Raw genomic sequence first — 14,343 nt, 5'->3', positions numbered from 1 at the left:
CGGAAAGAAGGAAAAAGAAAAACATGCTGAGTGTTGTGATGTAATGACTCGAACAGAAGATAGTGGTCGGATCACTAGCCTATTCTATCTCCACTTTTTGCCCAATTCAGAAACCCACCAATTCTTCAAAGTGGGATAAGCAACTCAAGCATTAATTGATTCTTTTGCTCTATCTTTAGTTTCCAACAATCACTCAACCATTATAAATACCCTCTTCTTGAGTTTTGTGGTCAGTGTACAAGTCCTTAAGTGGCTAGTAAACTACAAAAACATGAAACCCTTTACCTTCTTCACACCCTTTTTATTATTTCTATATCTCTTATGTATCTTGTTTACGACAGAAACGGAAGCAGGATCAAGAAATGGTGATGGGATTTACATCGTCTACATGGGAACAGCTTCCTCTGCCGCAAACGCTTATAGAGCTCAGATACTCATAAATACCATGTTTAAAAGGTTGGATATACTGATACACTCTTTACATGTAGTGAAAAATATACATTGATACTTGCACAAAGTTTTGTTTTGTGGATTCTGAGGCCTTTTTATGGTTTGTTGTTGTAGGAGAGCGAACGATCTCGTCCACACATATAAGCATGGCTTCACGGGTTTTGCAGCTCATATGACAGCAGAAGAGGCCAAAGTCATAGCCAAAAAACCGGGAGTGGTTTCGGTTTTTCCTGATCCAAACTTCCAGCTACACACAACTCATTCATGGGACTTTCTCAAGTACCAAACATCAGTAAAGATCGACTCCGGTCCACCTTCAACAACCGCAGATGGATCATATGATAGCATTGTCGGCATTCTGGACACTGGTAAGGCATTTCACTCCTGTTTTGGCTGTCAATTAATAAACAAAACCAAATATGAGTTTCACACAATGAAAACAAACAAACAGGGATATGGCCAGAATCAGAAAGCTTCAACGACAAAGACTTGGGTCCAATTCCGTCTCGGTGGAAAGGTACATGCATGGAAGCAAAGGACTTCAAGTCTACTAACTGTAACAGGTTACAATTTTCACAACCTTCAAAAACCAAGCTAAATATTACCAACTTTTTTTTGAAGACTACACATTTTTTTTTTTTTTTTTTTATGCAGAAAGATCATTGGAGCAAGATATTACAAAAATCCTGAGGATGATTCAGAATACGATACCACAAGGGATGTGATCGGTCATGGTTCTCATGTGTCCTCCACCATAGCTGGATCAGCAGTGGAGAACGCGTCCTACTACGGTGTAGCTTCCGGGACCGCAAAGGGAGGTTCACCAAATGCAAGGATTGCTATGTACAAAGTATGCAATCCCGGGGGATGCACAGGCTCTTCTATCCTAGCTGCTTTCGATGATGCAATAGGGGATGGAGTTGATGTTCTATCTCTGTCCCTCGGAGCTCCAGCATACGCTCGCATCGACCTGAACACTGATCCTATCGCCATAGGAGCTTTTCACGCGATGGAGCAAGGAATCTTGGTTATCTGCTCTGCAGGTAATGATGGGCCTGATGGCGGTACAGTTACCAATACTGCACCTTGGATAATGACCGTCGCTGCCAACACCATTGATAGGGACTTTGAGTCTGATGTTGTGCTAGGCGGCAATAAAGTCATCAAGGTAATACACATAATACACCCATAACATTATATTATCTGGTTTGCCAAAATGAACATTTATTGATTTTCAGGGTGAAGGTATACACTTTTCAAACGCTAGTAAATCTCCTGTGTATCCTCTGATTCATGGCAAGTTTGCTAAGAACGCTGATGCATCAGAAGGAGAAGCCAGGTAAATAATATTGGTGAATTCAAATACAATACCTTGAGCTTGTTTTAGATTCTTATAAAGAATAATCACAAAGGATAAGGAAGCTAACCTTTTTCTGTCTTCATAAATCATTGGCTTTTCAGGGCCTGTGACTATGGTTCTCTAGATCAAGAGAAGGTAAAAGGGAAAGTTGTGTTATGCGAGAACGTTGGTGGATCATATTATGCATCATCAGCTAGAGAAGAGGTGAAAAGCAAAGGAGGTATTGGTTGCGTCTTTGTAGATGACAGAACTAGAGCAGTTGCTAGCACTTATGGCGCTTTTCCTACAACTGTAATTGACTCAAAGGAAGCAGCTGAGATCTTCTCCTATCTCAACTCAACCAAGTACTTAATAAGCTATCTCAAAAATTTCTATGAACTATCTTAGTCAGTATAGAGCTAATGAATTAAAACCTTTTGACTTGTGTCGCAGAGATCCCGTGGCCACAATTCTTCCAACTGTAACAGTTGAGAAGTTCACACCCGCACCAACTGTTGCATATTTCTCTTCCAGAGGACCTTCAAGTCTCACAAGAAGCATTCTCAAAGTAATCCAAAAGCATGTGCCTTGTTTAGTTTTTACCTGATTAGAAGCATCTACTTACCTCTATCTTCAGCCTGACATTACAGCACCAGGAGTCGCAATACTCGCTGCGTGGACAGGAAACGACTCAGCCATTTCACTAGAAGGCAAGCCGGCTTCTCAGTATAACGTCATATCAGGAACTTCCATGGCAGCTCCTCACGTAACAGCGGTTGCATCTCTCATCAAATCACAACATCCCACATGGGGTCCATCTGCGATAAAATCAGCAATTATGACAACAGGTTAACTCCCCTTCATTGCATATCTTGTGATTATGGCATGCAAATATGGATTTTTTTGTAACAATCATTCTTTGACGGTCACATTCACAGCAACTCAAGCAAACAACGACAAAGGTCTTATAACAACAGAAACTGGTGCAGCAGCCACGCCTTATGACTCTGGAGCAGGGGAACTAAGCTCAACAGCATCAATGCAACCAGGACTAGTATACGAGACAACTGAAACTGACTACCTGAACTTTCTATGTTACTATGGATACAACGTAACCACAATCAAGACTATGTCAAAAGCACTTCCTGTGAATTTTACTTGCCCTGCAGATTCCAACTTAGACTTAATCTCAACCATCAATTACCCGTCAATTGGAATCTCTGGATTCAAAGGAAATGGGAATATAACAGTTACAAGGACAGTGACCAATGTTGGTGGAGATGGCGTGGCTATTTATACAGTCAGCGTGGAAACACCACAAGGGTTTAATATTCAAGTGACGCCAGAAAAACTCCAATTTACAAAAAATGGTGAGAAGTTGACATACCAGGTGATAGTGTCTGCTACAGCTTCACTTAAGCAAGATGTATTTGGGGCTCTAACTTGGTCTAACGCCAAGTACAAGGTCAGAAGCCCAATTGTGATTAGTAGCGAGAGTAGCCGCACAAACTGAGTAAATGGTATAAAGTTCAGTATGAATATGTAATAATAAAACTTAAAATCAAAGCAAAACAAACTACACCTTTTCTTGATAAATGAAATGATGATAGCTCAAGTAGATCAAACTATTTAGCAGGAAACAGTCCCAAACATTGGTTTTGTGACATGTAAAACTAAGTAAACTTTTGCATATAAAAGCAGAACAACAACAAGTCTTTTCATCAAAAGTCTTTAGCTCACCAATCTGGAGTACTAAGTTACAGTTACCAGCCTTGTTAAGACTATCTACATTGGTTCACTTTTTCAACACCCTCTTTTTTACCTTTTAACACTCTACATCATCTTCTATCCTCTACTTCATAATTCAACACTTATTCAAATTTTATCATCTACAATAGTTTTATTTAATAAAATTCAACACCTTACTCCACTAAATTATATTTACATATTTTTATTTTGTTTATGATTACATATTTAATAACGATTATCTATTAAAACTCAACTAATATAATTTAAAATAATTTTTATATAAATTTATTTTCTATTGTAATTTATAATTAGTCCAAGGAAAATAGGAAATTCTAATGAAAATTGATGTTTTTTCTATGTCCAAATAAAACAAGACTAGTCTCTATTTATAGATTTTTTAAATGATGAGTTTTGGTATAGTTTTTTATTTTATAAAATAAATAAATTAATATAAAATAATTGAGCTAAAATAATTAGGATGAAATAAAAGTTCACAAAAAGCAATTGGATACAACCCATTCACCATTTTTTTTTCTTATACTTTGCCACATGTTAATGTAGGTCCGTTTTCTTCAGATTCAACCAGTTGAATCTATTCAACTCAGTTTAATACACATATGATTTTTTTTTTTTAAATCAGCATGTCCATTGCATGAATTAAACAATTGAAAATTTTATTCAACACCCTCATTGTACATAGTCTATCCATGCAGAAAAAGTCTCCTGGAAGTCAGGCAATCTTGCTTTCACACAAAGGGCATGCATGACTAGGTGTGTGAAATGAAATACATTCACTCCCCCCACTAAAATAGGCAATGCACAAAAGCTAACCTAACACTTATGATATTATATATGTTTGTGATAGTGACTATAAAGAAATTCTCACAGATTTTAACGTGGAAACATAAAGCAAGAGTTATAAGGAAACTCGAAACATTCTTGTCTTGTTTCTTGTAGTTCAGCAATGAGGAGATGCCCCACTGTCACCATCATCTTCGTGATGTATCTTTTTCTATCTGTTATCCATAACTGCAATTCTGAAACAAGTAAATCAGGAGATTATATCATATACATGGGAGCAGCATCCTCTGATGGCTCAACAGACAATGACCATGTTGAACTTCTGAGCTCAATGTTAAAGCGGTGATAACTAAATCCATAACTCTTTGATTTTCTAACCATGATTCATATATTACAAATATTAAGACAGTATCTTACATATATCAGGAGCGGTAAAACCCCCATGCACAGATACAAAAATGGATTCTCTGGATTTGCAGCCCATTTATCAGAAGATGAAGCACACCTCATGGCCAAGCAACCGGGAGTAGTATCTGTCTTCCCTGATCAGATGTTACAGCTCCACACAACTCGCTCATGGGATTTTTGGTGCAAGAAAGTTATCAAAGAGAGACTTACTTCTCTGAAATGAACTATCAACAAGAATTGGACGTGCATGAAGGAGACACCATTATCGGCTTCGTTGATTCAGGTGAACAGTATGAAACAATGAAATGTTTGTATGCGCTTTTCTTGACTTCCAGTGAAACAAACACTCAATGCATTATATTCTGAAAAAGAAAACAGGAATCTGGCCCGAGGCACAGAGCTTTGACGACAGGCGCATGGGTCCAGTCCCAGAGAGATGGAAGGGCACTTGCATGAGAGGGAAGAAGACACAGCCTGGTTCTTTACGTTGCAATAGGTAAACGGAACATGAAGAAAGTAGCACACATGTAAATATGCCATATACTATGTTAGAACTTACCACCGTGGACTTATTTTAAACGTTGCTGCATAAACAGAAAACTAATAGGAGCAAGGTATTACAATTCGTCATTCTTCTTAGACCCTGATTATGAGACACCACGAGACTTCTTGGGGCATGGGACACATGTGGCATCCATAGCAGCAGGGAATATAATCTCTGATGCATCCTACTACGGCCTGGCAAGTGGGATTATGAGAGGAGGTTCACCAAATTCAAGAATAGCTATGTATAGAGCGTGCTCACTTCTGGGCTGTCGTGGCTCCAGCATTCTAGCTGCATTTGATGATGCGATCGCAGATGGAGTTGATGTCATATCAGTATCAATGGGCTTATGGCCAAATAATTTACTTGAAGATCCGCTTGCCATCGGGTCATTTCATGCCGTGGAAAGAGGGATCACTGTCGTTTGCTCCGCAGGAAATTCTGGCCCATCGAGTCAAAGTGTGGTTAATGCTGCTCCATGGATGATCACTGTTGCTGCTAGCACTATTGACCGTGGCTTTGATTCCAACATTCTTCTGGGAGGAGATACAAGCAGATTAATTGAGGTATTAAGGAAATGACAGAAACTGATAAATCTCCATCCATTTAACATTCTAATTGTACTTAAACAATTTTTTTTGCAGGGGTCTGGAATAAATATTGCTAATATAGATGGTTCCCAGGCTAACCCACTTATACACGCACGATCAGCCAAGAAGACAGATGCTAATGAGGAAGCTGCTAGGTAACAATTGCATCTTAACATTATAGAGTAACTTTTTTTATATCTATACTAACAAGCCAACATAACTGCAACTCTTCAGGAATTGTGCACCTGATACAATGAACCAAACCATTGTTAAGGGAAAGATTGTTGTGTGCGATAGTGATTTTGGTAACCAGGTGATCCAGTGGAAAAGCGAAGAGGTTAAGAGACTTGGAGGTGCTAGTATGGTACTTATTGGCGAGGAGGCACTGGATCTGTCTTATATTGATCCTTCGTTTTTAGTGACAACAGTAAAACAAAAGGACGGGATGCGAATCATATCCTACATAAATTCAACAAGGTAAAAAGTAAGATGTCTAATTTCTCACAAGAGATTGCTTTAAAAAAACACACTAACATATCAAAATCCACATTGTAGAGAACCAATTGCAACGATCATGCCTACAAGATCACGAACAGGACATATCTTAGCACCATCCATACCATCCTTCTCATCAAGAGGACCTTTCTTGCTTACAAGAAGCATCCTCAAGGTATGTAAGCCCTTAGATTCACCATAAATAATAAGATGATCTCCACAGAGAATTTCACAGAATCTTCTAAAAAATAAATTGATATAAACAGTTCATTTTCAATGAATTAACTCCATGAGAAACCTGTTACAGCCTGATATTGCAGCGCCTGGGGTCAACATACTGGCATCGTGGTTAGTAGGTGACATAAATGCTGCACCAGAAGGAAAGCCACCGCCATTCTTCAACATTGAATCAGGAACTTCAATGGCATGCCCCCATGTCTCCGGGATTGCTGCTCGACTCAAATCCAGACACCCTTCATGGAGTCCTGCAGCAATCAGATCCGCCATCATGACAACATGTGAGAAATCAAAATCGAGTAGATACTAGTTACGGATTACATATCAGTCGAGCCACATTGTAACCCAACTCTTACACTCTATCTGCAGCTGTGCAAATGACCAACTCAGGAACCCATATAACTACAGAAGCAAGAGCCAAGGCCACACCTTATGAATTTGGTGCTGGGCAGGTTACTATATTTGGACCTTCTTCCCCTGGACTAGTTTATGAAACCAATCACATGGATTACCTGAACTTTCTCTGCTACTTTGGGTATACTTCAGCCCAGATCAGAAAAATCTCAAAGCGCATACCAAAAGGTTATGTTTGTCCAGAACAAAGCAACAGAGCAGACATATCTAACATCAACTACCCATCAATCTCAATATCAAACTTCAATGGTAAAGCAAGAAGAACGGTAAGCAGAACAATGACAAATGTAGCATCACGCCTCATTGGAGATGTAGATACTATCTACACTGTGAGCATCGATGCACCAGAAGGGTTACTAGTTAGAGTTATACCAAGAAGACTACACTTCAGAAAGATAGGAGATAAACTTAGCTACCAAGTGATCTTCTCATCTACTACATCCTCCACGATTAAAGAAGATGCATTTGGATCAATCACATGGTCTAATGGAATGTACAACGTAAGGAGTCCATTCGTTGTAACCAGTCGCGAAGATTAATATCTAAAGATAAGAACACACAATGTCTTCGAATAAAGACAAAGACACCATTGGAGGACAAACCATAGCAAGCAGGTTATAATAATATTAAGCAAAGACCAACACTTTCTCTTAAAATATTTTCCATAAAAACCAATATATCTTGTTAGTAGAAGAAACAAAAGCATTCGGTTTCCATCTTGAATTCTAAAGACAACTCCAAACCAAAAGAAGATATATAAAAAAAAAAAAAAAAAAAAAAAAAAAAAAAAAAAAAGACAAATCCAAATCTAAGAAAGAAGAAAGACTAAAGACTAAGTTGTCCTAGAGGAGGAACACCGGAAGTCCCAATCCAATCACTCGAACGCCCACTTGTTCTCATTGCGAACCTCCTCTTCTTCCTCCGGTGTGTAATCGTTCTTGATGTTGAAGTGAGCACGCATCTCGTCTGGAGTTTTGCCTTTCATCTGATCAGCCACGGCCTGGCACGTAAGGTCAAGAAGTCCACTGATGTTCAGATAGTTAGCAGCCTGCAAAAAAAAAAAACCCCAAAGGGTTACACAACAATCACTCAAAATCAACAGAACTAATACAGACACTTAAATAAACCCTAACAGAGTCGGCAAACCTAAATCCCAAATCAAAAAAAAAAAAAAAACCTTAATACAAAAGAACATCAAAACCAAAAACAAAATCGAAACAAGCACAAACCAGAATAAGATCGAAGAGAGTAGGCTGATCGACTTTAACGAATTCGGTATCCCAATTCTTAAGCTCATCGTTCTCGAGGTTTTGGGGAATTGAGGTTGAAGGTTCCACCTGTTTTATAGAGAGATCTGACCAATTCCAATTTCTTGTTGGTAAAAAAAAATTAGGAACCCTTTTAATGAATGGAAAAAGTTAAACAAAGTGAGAAAAAAAAAAAGGAAATATTATTAAAAAGAAATATGTAAATAGTTATTATCTCCAAAAAATTTGACCTTAGCTGTATTCCATATCATATCAATGGTAAAAAAAAAAAAAAAAAAAAAAAAAAAAAAAAAAAAAAAAAAATTTAACAGAAAATATTTGCCTATCTGTGAGTTCAGAACAAAAAAAAAACAGTTTATCTACGTGTAGGAATCATTGACTAAGGTTTTATGTTTTAGTTATAATTAAGCAAATTTTAGTATTTTACACGTTTGTAGGTAAAAAATATCTATGTGTTATTATGAATTGTGATCAGGTATTTTGCAGAGAATTAAAGAAAAATATAAAAAAATTAGGTGATCAATACCAACGTAATAAATGATTTTTAAGTTAATTCTTTTGTTTTAAAATAGATGATTTTCTCACAAATCTATGCAAAATTAATTAGGTTTTTATTAGTTTTAACTTTTAACAAATTATATTATGCAGATTATTTTTTCATTGATTGAATTGTGTGTAAATAGATATTAAATAATGTTTGTTTGAAAAATAAACAAAAATTAAATGATTCCTACCATTAATAAGAAGGAAAAAAGTTAATACCATTATATCTTAACATTAAACAAACAAAAAAAATACTGGAAAAGAGTAAGAACTATATTGCCCTTTTAAGGTGGACATTATTGTATCTCTTATTTGGCTCAGACGCAGCAAGGTGTTAATGGTGCTAAACTAAACTGAAGTGTAGCCAGCCGGTTTCTACGTGCGAGGTCCTGAGGACCATCCGGAGAACAACTGTTCCCGAGGTTTCATGATCGTTATTATGGTTGTTAGATCTTATTTGCTTCTTATTTGCTTCAAACAAATGAATTTTCTCTAGTTGATCGGGCAATGTATCACCATAACCGAAAATCTACCCCGAGCAGTTGATGATAAAATAACTAGGTTGCATCAATTCTTATAAGAGTCGATACATGCATGTCCTGATGTCCAATAACCAAGAAACATAGCTCATGAACTAATGCTCCCCCACTAAAAATAGATAGCATTCATTTTTCTTTTTGTAGTCCTTTCCTACAGAACATAATATGCAAACAAACGCTTTTTTTCTTCTTGGTTTCGTAAACTAATAAGCACCTAAATTGCAAATGAAATAATCAACAACCAAACTAAGCAATAGAGAGACCTACAAAATGGCGGTTCTTATGTCTAAATATAAGAAACAAAGGGAAAATTAGTGACTAAGTGAGGTTGCTTTGGATTGTATTGAGGATCTTGGGTAGAATAGTTTTATAGGCCTTTTCAGCAGGATGTGCGAAGTCCCAAAACACGTGACCACCCGAATTTAAACATGGAATCGGAGTCATCACCGAGCAACAACATGGTTTTGCCGTTGTAAACCCTGATTATTATTTTTTTTGGTAGAAGAGAAAGTCTCCTATATTTTATTAAAAATAAAAACCAAGTTACAATCGAACGTGGCATGGATACGCAGTTCCAGTCTCATCCGCTAGCAGCTCAGCATTAAGAACATCCGGACAAACATCTAAATATTTAAAACACAACGGTAAAGAAAATGCACAGTTGGCTAACCCATCATCAATACGGTTAGCTTCTCTATAGATATGAGTAATACGGACTAGTCAGTCCTTTGAATTAAAGTCATAGCACAACCATACTAGGAAGGACAGTGGATGAGAATCACTTATCCTTGTCGTGAGAAAACTAACAACCATCTCCGAATCCACCCCCAACTCCACGCATCAAATATTACATTCCCAAGCCATACAGAGTCCATAATATGCTCCCCACAATTGCGCTAACAATGCTGAACATATCCCAATATTGAACGCAAAACCCCCGCACCATACACCATCTCTATCTCGTAAAACCCCTCCGGCAGTCGCATAACCCAGAAAATTTATTAATTAGCACCCTTGTTTTTATCTACAACAAAAAAACAACCATATACAGTATATAATATATCAACGTGTGTTAATCAATTTCTTACCATATTGGCTAGGATTATCAATGACCTCAAGAAGTGAGTTATACATATCGATGTATATGAATTTGCCATCGGGAAGCCTTTGGCTGCATTGATTGACCAAGTTGGTTACAGAGTGACAGAGTCTTCTAGGTAATCATTATCTAGACGTTAAATAAAAAGCAGTACCGGAAAATAGCTATCAATAAAATGAACTGATTGATTTGGATTTGATATTTGAAACCACGTAAACAGTGATAGAATTCTCATCAAGGCATCAGTATCTTATCTTTAATTAGTAAAATGAAAAATGTACTAGTACACGAGGTTTTATCTTATTGTTGATGTTCACTTCGAGATACTTGCTTGTTACTCCATAGTCCATATTATATATATATATATATATATATATATATATAGTGATGGATTGATCTTTCAAATTCAAACCATGTGAAGAGTGATGAAATTTTCTCTTAACATCAATTGATGGCCAATATAGTGACCTACAATAAATTATATATACAATTATAACTACGTGAGCTTAAAGAAAAACATACAATTAATGTTAGTGATTCACTACTCAATTTAACTTGTGGATGTATTTCTCAAAAAGTATCTTGGTTAAGATTTTATAGAATCGTTGGGTTGGATGGAAACCATCCCAAAACATGTAAGCAGAAACATTGGAGCACAGAAATGAAGTGAACCGATTGCAAAGTGGACCTGCTTCCACAAATCCAGTTCCACAACAACCTTTCTTTATCTCTTCAAACCCTGCATTGATTCTCAACTCAAGTTATATATATATATATATATATATATATACATGATCCTATGAAACTAGTACTTATATAAAAAAAAGTCACGGTCCGATATTTACCATAATCTGCTGAATTTTCTATGATGTGACTGAAAGCAGAGTATATGTCAATGTAAATGATATTGGAATTTGGTAGGGTTTTTGCTAATTGGTCCAAAGTGATGGAGAGTTTGGCGTTGAACAGCTGAGAAGCATAGTTTATATCTTGAGCACAATCTCTACGAAGACCTCCTTTTAGAGTTCTTTGTAATGGTACGCATCCAAGTGGTGGTGTTCCTAGCACTGCTATTTGTCTTGCTCCATATTCATATAATTGCTGTTCAATTGTATCCATATACATAGGTTATTGTTATTAATTTATTACGTTAGTGCCCGTAGAGCAATATTTTGAAAGGGAAATTTAGTAAGATTGTCAAACTTTATGTACACACACCATATATAGTATCCGGTTTATATACTTTACGTATGTACATCATCACATATTAAACATTAATCATGACTTAATTTATTAAATTTACTTCCACATATGTCACTTTTTAAATTAAATTTATTGAGTTATACATTGCTTAAAAATTGTGTTATTATGATAGTTTTCACTTTTCAGTATTTTCTTATCTTACAATAAATCATATAATATATATAGTCTTAGAAAATCAATGGACATATTACCAAATTATGTAATTTTTCAAATCCTGTTTTGTTGTGTTGTTGGTGTCAATTGTCTTATATTCTTATTAGTTAGGGGATAAAGTAATTGAACGAACTTTTGGTGAAATTTATGAACTTCAGAAAAAATAAAAGATGGATGAAAAGCATAAATGTAAGGTACGTACCATAACAAAACTTGCGGCAGAATTAGCCATCTTTGAAGTATAGTAGTTAACATCGTCTTTGAGCCATTGAGCACCTTGACCGTAATATGTAATAACCAAATCGTTGCTGCCTGCAACCACAACGGATAAGCCCTTGGCTAAAAGTTGATCGGCCTTCTCTTTTCCTATTAACCTCTTTACTCTCGTTGTACAGTAAAACCTCTATAAATTAATAAACACTATAAATTAATAAATTTTGTTAGTCCCAAGTCGGGTCAGTGTAAAAAATATCAAAATTTGATAAAATAATAAGATAATATTTTTTTTCAAATCTCTATGTAAAATATGGTCCCGATAATATTGTAAATTAATAATCATGTAAATATATATATATATGTTGATATATGCTTTAAAATTCTGAATTTTCTTCTAAAACTTATATCTATAAATAATTGTTATGTTGTCTTTTCAAACTATAATGATAGAGAATACTCTATACAATGTCATAAAAATAGCTAAGTTTTTTAAAAAATTTCAATTTCTATATGTACCATTTTTATTTTGATAGTTTTATAGAGTATTTATAATTTATTGTCAATAATGTTTTCTAAACATTACAAATTCAATTCTTAACTGATAACATCTTAAAGTCTAATTTATTTTTGCTAAAATTGTTTCAATTCATAATTTTAAACATTTAAACAATTAAAGTATATATCTATAAATTAATAATTATTCATTTAAACTATAAAATAATAAATATTAATTTATAGATAAATTAATATCACTATAAATTAATAAAATATCATGGTTCCAACATTATTAATTTATAGAGGTTTTACTGTATGTCGTTGAAAATATGTCAACTGGTCCAACATTGACTTTACTCTCTGATTATATTTTGCCCAGATGATTAGGATAAAAGTTTAGACATATAATCTAGAGGGGACTTATTTTGCATCTTACTGATATTTTGGGTGTCAAAGGGTAATAGCCACTACCACCTGAAGCAAATGATACACCGGTGAGAAGGTCTTCAAGGTGTACATTGGGGTCAAAATATGCCGGCACTATTGGTTTTAATCCCAAATATTCGGCTACAAGAATTAAAGTAAAATCATTTATTTTTTACTGCAAAACTAACAACTCATTTTTTTGTGTCTTATATTTTTCTACAATGTTTACGAGAGTATCAACAAACACAATCATACGTACTATAAAACAAAATCATACGTACTATACTTTGTCTTTTTGGATCGAGTAAGTTCTATTCGCTTAAGAAACTAACAAAAATATTATTTTTTGTCACTATATCATATGTTATAAAAGAAGAAAAAAATATATATAATACAATCGACACAATATAGGGAAGAGGAAAGAGAGAGTGAGAGTACAAACATATATAATCGGAAGCGACCTTGCCGTTGCTGAATCTACCAGTGGCAACTCCGGATGGAAAACTCATACCATATGGAGGAAAATTACATCTCATTTCTGTTGTTAGATTATTATTATTTCCCGTATCTATGATCGAATCCCCAAAAAAGAACACTGCCGGTGTGGTTTTGTTATGTGGTGGTGACGGAGATGGGTCGGGTGGTGGGCCTGGCCCTGAGTCTGGCAGTAGCCATGGCCGTAGACGTCGGTGGTGGATCACTTGGGAATGGGTGGTGGTCACGAAGAAGATACAAAAACAAAATGATAATAAAAGAAAGAAAACACATCCAATTAATCTGGAATAAATCAGCCTATGTTGTTTCATGGTTCTATGCCTATACAATCCTCTAACAAAATTTGTAGATGAAAAAATGTACAAACGATACTAATTTGCATGTGTTTATACCACTAATGATGTCATTAATTCTGTGTATGTGTAACAGTGTACATCTTAATCTCTATTTGGACATGCGATTTTTATGCCGTGTCTAAGTTGCGTATGTCATAAGGTTTCTTTTTATCACACGTTATGAGGATTAGTTAGGATCCAAAGCAGTATTGCTTCTGTTTTTTGTTCAACCAAAACAGTTTTCTAACGTAAGTCAATCGAACTTAATTATATTCTCTCACGCCCCATATATGGTTTACTAAAATCTCCTCTGAAAAAACTATCTTGTAGCATATATTTTAGATTGTTATCGATATATAAGTCAATAGTATGATTCATCTTTGATTTTTGCGTCATAATGACCAAATTTTTAATAACTGAAATAATGTAAAATTAAATGAAAAATTTGTCTGAATATCGAATGATAAAAATAGTAAATACATTG

General features: G+C 35.4%; 2 protein-coding genes, 1 non-coding gene and 1 pseudogene across 5 annotated transcripts; 2 read left to right on the top strand and 2 right to left on the bottom strand.

Moving 5' to 3' along the window:
- The first annotated feature begins 172 nt into the window (after nt 1-172).
- Nucleotides 173-3,385, top strand: LOC104776132 (CO(2)-response secreted protease). Its single transcript, XM_010500146.3, has 9 exons — nt 173-456; nt 565-818; nt 902-1,013; nt 1,105-1,618; nt 1,689-1,789; nt 1,912-2,154; nt 2,243-2,357; nt 2,427-2,637; nt 2,728-3,385. Exons 1-9 carry the CDS (start codon nt 272-274, stop codon nt 3,300-3,302), a joined length of 2,310 nt encoding a protein of 769 aa, XP_010498448.2. The 5' UTR covers nt 173-271; the 3' UTR covers nt 3,303-3,385.
- A 767-nt stretch (nt 3,386-4,152) lies between these two features.
- Nucleotides 4,153-7,603, top strand: LOC104776131 (subtilisin-like protease SBT5.1; annotated as a pseudogene). The gene is made up of 9 exons (XR_015595369.1): nt 4,153-4,681; nt 4,766-5,030; nt 5,126-5,243; nt 5,344-5,857; nt 5,936-6,036; nt 6,116-6,358; nt 6,437-6,551; nt 6,684-6,894; nt 6,983-7,603. The product of XR_015595369.1 is annotated as a subtilisin-like protease SBT5.1 (transcript).
- Nucleotides 7,604-7,671: 68 nt separating this feature from the next.
- On the bottom strand, nt 7,672-8,469 carry LOC104778796 (uncharacterized). The gene is made up of 2 exons (XR_015595370.1): nt 8,257-8,469; nt 7,672-8,075 (listed from the first exon to the last, which is right to left on the bottom strand). It is a non-coding gene; the product is annotated as an uncharacterized LOC104778796 (transcript).
- Nucleotides 8,470-10,912: 2,443 nt separating this feature from the next.
- On the bottom strand, nt 10,913-13,931 carry LOC104776130 (GDSL esterase/lipase At1g20120-like). Of its 2 annotated transcripts, XM_087508697.1 has the most exons (5): nt 13,472-13,931; nt 13,040-13,170; nt 12,095-12,295; nt 11,322-11,577; nt 10,913-11,215 (listed from the first exon to the last, which is right to left on the bottom strand). In XM_087508697.1, exons 1-5 carry the CDS (start codon nt 13,833-13,835, stop codon nt 11,022-11,024), a joined length of 1,146 nt encoding a protein of 381 aa, XP_087364823.1. In that variant the 5' UTR covers nt 13,836-13,931; the 3' UTR covers nt 10,913-11,021. The 2 variants fall into 2 exon arrangements, with proteins under 2 accessions (XP_087364823.1, XP_087364824.1); XM_087508698.1 differs by lacking the exon at nt 10,913-11,215 and having other exon boundaries at nt 11,410-11,577; nt 12,095-12,204.
- Nucleotides 13,932-14,343: the final 412 nt, after the last annotated feature.

Source organism: Camelina sativa, chromosome 3 (genome assembly GCF_030686135.1).
Source record: "Camelina sativa cultivar CO46 ecotype springtype chromosome 3, ASM3068613v1".
NCBI lineage: Eukaryota > Viridiplantae > Streptophyta > Magnoliopsida > Brassicales > Brassicaceae > Camelina > Camelina sativa.
Note: the sequence above shows the minus strand (reverse complement) of the source record. Positions and strands in the feature narration are given on the sequence as shown.

Coding starts and splice junctions, on each gene's coding strand:
- LOC104776132 (XM_010500146.3), top strand. CDS start 272: ATGAAACCCTTTACCTTCTTCACACCCTTTTTATTATTTCTATATCTC. Junction 1,790..1,911: donor GCATCAGAAGGAGAAGCCAG/GTAAATAATATT, acceptor TTGGCTTTTCAG/GGCCTGTGACTATGGTTCTC. Junction 2,358..2,426: donor TCACAAGAAGCATTCTCAAA/GTAATCCAAAAG, acceptor CTCTATCTTCAG/CCTGACATTACAGCACCAGG.
- LOC104776130 (XM_087508697.1), bottom strand. CDS start 13,835: ATGAAACAACATAGGCTGATTTATTCCAGATTAATTGGATGTGTTTTC. Junction 13,171..13,471: donor GGTCGCTTCCGATTATATAT/GTTTGTACTCTC, acceptor TAATTCTTGTAG/CCGAATATTTGGGATTAAAA. Junction 11,578..12,094: donor CTGCCGCAAGTTTTGTTATG/GTACGTACCTTA, acceptor ACAATTGAACAG/CAATTATATGAATATGGAGC.